Raw genomic sequence first — 7,451 nt, 5'->3', positions numbered from 1 at the left:
ACAGTTTGAAGCTGCTCATTATTCATCCAGTCAACAAATATTTCTACTAAACATTTAGTATGTAGCAGGCTGCACAACAGGCATTAGAGACACAATGGCCAGTAAAACAGCTTCAATCCCCAACTACCAGAGAATTACAGCCCGGAGAAGAGGTAATAAGATGCCTCACATAGAATAGGTGCTCAGTCAATAAAAGTTATCTGGCTGCTAATCAGAAGCTGTATATGTGTAACTTTGGGAAAGTTAACTCATAAAAATGTGAAAAGCTGGGCCAGCTCCAGTGGCAGAGGGCTTCAGTTTGGCGCACTCTGCTTGGACAGCCAGAGTTCAGTTCCCAGGTGCCAACCTACACCACGTGTCCATCAGCAGCCATGCTGTGGTGGCGACTCACATACGAAATAGAGGAAGACTGGCAGCAGGTGTTAGCTCAAGGCGAATCTTCCTCAGGAAAAAAAAAAAAGTGAAAAATTAATGATTTCTTAACACACGAAATTTGTTTGGTAGATGGAGCTTTTAATATATGACGAAGTCCAAAGAAAATGAAATATTTAAGTATACCCTTAATAAAACATGTATAGGATCTGTATGCTGAAAATTACAAAATGCTGATAAAAGAAAACAAAGAAGACCTAAATAAAAGGAGGAGCACACCGTGTTCATGGATTGGAAGACGCAACACAGCAACGATGTCGGTCCTCCCCAAAGTGGTCCACAGGTTTAGTGCAATTCCTATCAAAATCCCAGCCAGCAAGGGTTTTGTAGACACAGACAAGCTTATTGGAAAGTTTATATGGAAAGGAATAGGCCCTAGAAGGGCTGCAACAATCTGACAAAGAAGAACACAGGAGGAGAAACCACCTCACTCACTGTGAAGGCTTCCTGTGGAACTACGGGAACCGAGACCCTGCGGCATCCGGCAGGCAGGCTGAGGAGCCAGAGCAGAGAACCCAGATACACATCCGCACAAATACACTCAACTGATTTTTGACAAACGTGCAAAAGCAATTCAAAGGAGGAAGGATAGCATTCCAACAAATGCAGCTGGGGCAAGCGGACATCACAGGCAAAAAGAATGAACCTCACCCCAAACCTCACAGCTTACATAAAAATTAACTCCAAAGAGATCGTGGACAGGATTGTAAAGCATAAAACTACGAAACCTTAAAAAACAGCAGAAGATCTTCTGTTTCTAGGGCTAGGAGAAGAGTTCTTAGACTGAAAAAAAGAAATAAGACTTAGTAAAAGAAATAAGACAATAAAAATAAAAAAGAAATAAAAGAAATAAGACAACAAAAGAAAAAATTGATAAGTTGGACCTCATCAAAATCAAAAACTTTTTCTCTGCTAAAGTCCACAGGAAGAGAATGAAGGGACAAGCTCCAGACTGAGAGAAAATATTTGCAAATCATACGCCCCAAAAAGGAGATATAAAGGACTCTCAAAAGTCAACTGTAAAAAAACCAATCCAATTAGAAAATGGGCAGAAGCTACGAATAGCCATTTCCCTGAAGAGGCGGTACAGGAGGCAATCAAGCACCTGAAAAGACGTTCGACACCACTGGCTGTCAGGGAAATGCAAGTTGAACCACAATGAGCTCTCACCATACACCGACCAAAAGCCTAAAATAAGAAATGATGAAAACACCAAATGCTGGTGAGGATGAGGAGAAACCGAGCCACTCAGACATTGCTGATGGGAATGTAAAATGGTGCAGCCATTCTGGAAAACAGCTTGACAGTTTCTGACAACCCTATCATGCAATTAGCACATAACCCAGCAATTGCCCTCTTAGGCATCCCAGAGAAATGAAAACCTACGTTGACATGAAAACCTATACAAGAATGTCCATATCAGCTTTACGCATCAGAGCCAAAAACGGGAAAGAGCCAGATGCCCTTCAGGGGGTGAATGATTAAACAAACTGTGCTACTTACATGCCATGGGATACTATGCAGCAATAAAGAGCAAGAAGCTACTGATGCGTGTGACAATCTGGAGGAATCTCCAGGGGATTATGCTGAGTTCTAAAAAAGCCAGTCTCCAAAGATCACACACTATTTGATTCCATTGATATGCCATTTGTGAGAAGATAACAGTTTAGAAATGGAGAACAGATTAGTGGTTGCCAGGAGTTAGGGACAGTGGGGGAGGGGGCGGAGGGAGGGCAGCAGGCGTCAATGGGCAACACAAGGAGCCTCTGGTTTGGGAATTCTATATCCTGACTGTAGTGGTGGACACATAAACCTACCCACATGATAGAACTATTTAGAATTAAATACACACACAAATGAGTGCAACTGAAACCGGAGAGATGCGAGGAAGATTGACGATTGTATCAATGGCAGTGTCCTGGGTGTGATATCGTACTACAGGCGATGCGAGATGTTACCATCGGGGAAACTGGGTATAGGGTACACTGGCTCTGCTCTATTATTTCTTACTACTACATGTAAATCTACAATTATCTCAAAGAAAATTTCAATTAAAATAACTTTTATCATTTTGTATTTAAAAACTCGCATTTTATTAAAAACTTGAATAGATGGAAGGAAAAAGATCAGAAAAATCATCACCCTGAAATATAATCTTTTGATGCATTTCTTTCTGGTCTTTGTATTTTTATATTTATATGAAGAAAACCTGAGGGATGGGGCTAAAAATCAGGGTGGTGACAAAGTGGGGGCCTCACTGTCCCCCACCTTCTGTGACATCAGAACACATGGCCTGAGGGATGCCTGGTGACCAGAGGCAGGGAGAGGCGAGGGTGCCCATCTGCCTGTCAAGTGGGGGCACCTTGTTACCCGCAGGCAGCCTGACCAAGGCCATGGCGATCCGACAGGTGGGCAGCAGGGGGCGAGTGGCTGCCGAGCTGTTGGAACAGAGAAGGGGCAGCCACCGTGAGGACAAGAGGCAGGTGAGGTCAGACCAGGTGCAGGCTGTGGTCCTCCCGTCTGGGCTCCCTCTGCCACTCCAGACAGACAGTAAGACATTCAGTCGGGGATGGGACTTCAGCCCGACTGTCCCTGGAGCCCGCCCTGTGGGACACAGCACAGGGCTCGGGCGCTTCTCCCAAAGCCCGCACGGACACTATTTCATCCTCGGCTCTGCAGCAGAAGGTGCGCTCCGGGAGCGCTGGGCGTGTTGTTGGTTTCCTGCTATTTCCCTAGTGCCTAGAATAGTGCTCAGGGCATAATAGGTCCTGAATGAATGAATGAATGAATGAACAAACTGAAATAAACAGGATAACACACCCAAATTGTCGAGCTCCTAGAGCATTTGTTCTCAGGACTGAAATTCAAACCTCACATGGGATTCTGTCAAAGTGGAAAACAGTAACCGTTTCTGTGCACAGCCGGCGCCTCCACCTTCTCTTTCCTGACGTACAACATTCCTGAGAGGCAGTTGTTGTCAATCTCATTCACAGATGGGTAAACAGAGGCTCAGAAAGGTAAAAAGGCCACATAGCCAGGACATCCCACTATTTGAAACCCGGTCCATCTGACTCCAGGACACTTTGCAAGAACACCCTGCACTCCGCGGGCTCCCAGGTGGAGAAACGACGGAGGGATGGATGTGAAAGAAGGCTGGGCAGGTCAGCAGGGTCACTCCTGGAAGGGGATGGCTTTTATTCTGAGGGTAACAAGAAGCCGTTGAGGGGTTTTCAGCAGAGCAATGGATGACTGATCTATACGTGTTTTCAAACGATTTGTTCGCTCGTTCATTTAATATACACGCGCCAAGTGCCTCCTTTATGCTGGACCTCATAGCAAGAGGGGCTCCCAGCGCGCCACAGCTCTTCCTAAAGCATTCCACAACACCAAACCCCAGGAATGCTCCTTTTAGAAAAATCACAAAAAGAGTTCTGCGGTTGGGGGAACACTTAGACCCTCACCGCCTCTTGGAGGTTTATACTGCTCATTCCCATAATGAAGGCTCTGAGAAGTCGTGCAGCAAGGAAATCCGCTTAACTTTGTTTACCACGGCACTTCCCAATTCGATTCGACCACAGAGTCCCATCTTTCCTTTTGAAAGAACTTTCAGCATATTTTAAAATCCATTTTACAGATGAAGAAACTGAGGCTCAGAGGGAAGAAATGATTTGGCTCAGGCCCCAAGACAGCGCAAAGGAAAAAGATGAAAACTTAATCTTAGTCCCTGCTCCCCCTTTGCCTCCCCAGAGGCCAAAACAGAAACCTAGCAGTGAGCATGGTGGTGAAGAAATCAACCTGTAAAGCACATGGGCAGAGGAGTGGGTGAAAAGAGAAGAGCATGCAGACCACAGAATACTCATGTGCCCTGTAAAGAAGGGGATGGTTCTGTGCGTCTTACAGGAAAAGATTCCCAGGGAACATTGCTGAGAAAGGGAAAAGTGCCCTCCTCTTAGGTGGACAGTGCACTCACTTTCACACCGGGTGGGAACACCTGGGCAGTAGCCACCCAGATCAAGCTATTGAACATTTCCAGTCCGTGAGGGGCTCCTTCAGGGCCCTTCCCAGCCCGCACACACCCCTCCAACCACGATTCTGATTTCTGTCATCTTGGATGAGTTTTACGTGCTCTTGAATTTCATGGAGCAGAATGGACAGTGTGCACTTTTGTCTGCCTTCTTTCACTCAGCAGTGTCTCTGTGAGACTCAGCCACATGGTTGCTGGGTAATCTATTTCTTTTTAAAGTTAATAACAATAGAGTTGCTGGTATATATCAAGAAAGCGGTCTGGGGAGAGGCAGAGTATATACAGCTTTTATCTTTGTTGTGGTCGCAGCTCTAAATCTTGCTTTACAAACTTGGGTATGTAAGAAACATATGATTTCAAGTCAAATTAAATCTGGCTCAGCCCACATCTGGTGCGTTTGGGGAAAATTCAATGTCACTCAACACTGTGTCCATCTTAATCCTCTATCCACTTTTGCTTGCCCCTGACGCTGTCACCGTCCCAATGCACACTGTCAGAAGCAGGTGCATCTGAACCCCCATGCCTGCCCAGGCACGTCATGGAGCACCACTGGAGTAGGTGCCAGGCCCTTCCCAGATTCAGACTCCCCCTCTCTCTTCTCCCATCTCTCCAAAGGCACTCACCTGTCTCCCTCCTGGTCCTGGGACCTCCATCAGAATCTCCTAAATGATCTTGCACCGTCCCAAGTACCAGTGAGCCATGGTGTCTTCATGCAGCCCCTTTGCTCCATCAAACTCTGTGAGGCTGGGGATGTAATGTACAGCACAGTGACCATCGTTAATAATACCATATCGGATATTTAGAAGTTGCTAAGAGAGTAGAAACAACCCAAAAGTCCGTCAACAGGTGAAGACATTAATTGTTCTGTATTCATACAATATAATATTACTCATCAATAAAATTGAACACAAAAGCCACGGAGGCATCTCAGCAGCATTATGCTGAGCAAAAGCAGCTAATCACAAAAAAAGCCATGCTCTGCAGCTCCGTTTATATGAGGCCACAGAACAGGCACAACTCCGCCGCAGTGACAGAGGGCAGGTTAGCGGTCCCCTCTGGCAGGGTCCAGGAAGGAGGGACGTGATCGCAGAGGCCATAAGGGAACTTTCTAGGATGATGGCAATGTCTATATCTTGATTGGGGTGGGAGTCCACAGGCATGGACATTTGTAAAACGCAAACTGTACATTTAAAATGTGTGTGTTTTATTGCTCATAAATTACACCACAATAAAATCGATCCCTTTTAAAGATCATCTAAAACAAAACATTTAAAAGTGAGGCAAGGTATGAGAACAGAGGTGGGCCTTGCTTCTCAGCAGGCAGAAAGGAGGGAAGACATCAATGAAATGCCAGTAAGTTGCCATGTTACCTATTTCTGCAATGCTTGAGGGTCTGTAGTAAGTAAGCACATGTGACCTAGATAACCAAAACAAAGTTAAGTTCTGAAAAACGATCTTCTTGCAGCCCCACACCCAGCCCTCTGTGAGAGAAGTAGGGTCGCCCGTCTGCCTGCCAGGAACCCACCTTCCCCTCCTCCTCTTCTTGCCCCCAGATGCTGTTGGCGATGCTCATCTTGGTGCTGTATGTGGGCACAGGGATATCAGGTGAGCACTCTGGAATCTGAGAAAGGAGGCGCCGAGTCCACACGGAATCAGGAGAGGTATTCTGGAGATGGTTACATGCTAAGGGGGCCTCCACAGCTTGCCTTCCCCCACCCACTTGCATACTGGGATGACCAACCATGTTGATTTCAACCACTGCTCATTTGCACTTACTAAGAGGTGTGTTTGTGCCTGTTTCAGGAAGAAGTTGGGAGGTATCAGAAAGGATCAGAGAATGTAACTACCCCCAGAATCCTGTGGCTTCTCAGGTAACATATTCAGGAAGGTACTGAGGGAACATCAAGCTTGGCTGAGGAAATCTGGGAAGGCTTCCTGGAGGTGTCATTGGCCAGCTGGGTCTTGAAGAATAAGTAGGAGCTGGCCAGGTGGAGAAGGTGGGGAAGGGTACTCCAGGCTATAGGAATAGCATGTGCAAAGGCTCAGGGAACCTTTTGAAACCAGTGACAAAGAGGTCTTACGTGAAAAAGCTCAAGATGCAACTTCGGTGTCTGCCTTTCAGGGGTTTGAATACCAGACCAATGAACTCTCAGAAGAGCCGGCAAAGGTCATCAGGACCTGGTTGAAGGAGAACCTGCTTGTTTTCCTGGAGAAGCTAGAGAAAGAGGTGCGAGAGCTGGAGCAGCTGGTACAGGACCTGGAGGAGTGGCTAGATGCCTTTCTGGGAGAGGGGCACCCCGAGGCACTCTGCTCCACCTTCAAAAGTCACTTGTGAGGGGCCAGGGCTGGGAACTAGGGAGGAGGCCAAGTGAAGGCAGGACAGAGTTGCCAGGAGCTCCTCTAATGAGGGCTGAGCTGTGACACTTGAAGTTCAAGCGAGGCAAGAAAATAAAATAATTGGGATGCTAAGAACACTGTTGGTGCCACTGCTGGTTCATGAAACTGTGTCGGAAGGACCCCTGGACTGGTGCACCGGAACCAACACAGGCTTCAGAGCCAGCCCCAGGGTCAGGACCCTTCTCTCCCACTTACCTGCAATGTTGTGCAAATTTTCCTAACCTCTCTGGGACAAAATTGCTTCCTTCGGGGGCCAGGCCTGTAATGTAGTGGTTAAGTTCATACGCTCCACTTCAGCAGCCCAGGGTTCACCAGTTCAGATCCCGGGCGCAGACCTGTGCACCAGTCATCAAGTCATGCTGTAGAGGCATCCCACATATAAAATAGAGGAAGGCTGACACAGGTGTTAGCTCAGGGCCAATCTTCCTCGCCAAAAAAAAAAAAAAAAGCTTCATTCATAAAAATCAGGGACAGAAACTTTGCCCCACAGAATTACAGTGAGGATCGAACCTGTATATATAGAGTGTGTCTGGCATATAGTAGGTGCCTGATAAAGAGTTCTTTCCTTCTCACATTCCTCTTCCTTCCTCCCTGGAGC

General features: G+C 46.7%; 1 protein-coding gene across 1 annotated transcript; it reads left to right on the top strand.

Moving 5' to 3' along the window:
- The first annotated feature begins 2,693 nt into the window (after positions 1-2,693).
- On the top strand, positions 2,694-6,925 carry SMIM23 (small integral membrane protein 23). The gene is made up of 4 exons (XM_005599233.4): positions 2,694-2,915; positions 6,010-6,061; positions 6,260-6,327; positions 6,579-6,925. The coding sequence occupies exons 1-4, from the start codon at positions 2,733-2,735 to the stop codon at positions 6,789-6,791; spliced, it is 516 nt and encodes a 171-aa protein (XP_005599290.2). The 5' UTR covers positions 2,694-2,732; the 3' UTR covers positions 6,792-6,925.
- The last annotated feature ends 526 nt before the right edge of the window (positions 6,926-7,451 follow it).

Source organism: Equus caballus, chromosome 14 (assembly GCF_041296265.1).
Source record: "Equus caballus isolate H_3958 breed thoroughbred chromosome 14, TB-T2T, whole genome shotgun sequence".
Lineage (NCBI taxonomy): Eukaryota > Metazoa > Chordata > Mammalia > Perissodactyla > Equidae > Equus > Equus caballus.
This window is presented reverse-complemented; position numbering and strand designations above follow the sequence as displayed.

Excerpts from the sequence above, each read along its gene's own strand:
- SMIM23 (XM_005599233.4), top strand. The coding sequence starts at position 2,733 with ATGCCTGGTGACCAGAGGCAGGGAGAGGCGAGGGTGCCCATCTGCCTG. Across the intron at positions 2,916-6,009 it reads ACCGTGAGGACAAGAGGCAG|ATGCTGTTGGCGATGCTCAT; the intron begins GTGAGGTCAGAC and ends TCTTGCCCCCAG. Across the intron at positions 6,062-6,259 it reads TGTGGGCACAGGGATATCAG|GAAGAAGTTGGGAGGTATCA; the intron begins GTGAGCACTCTG and ends TGCCTGTTTCAG.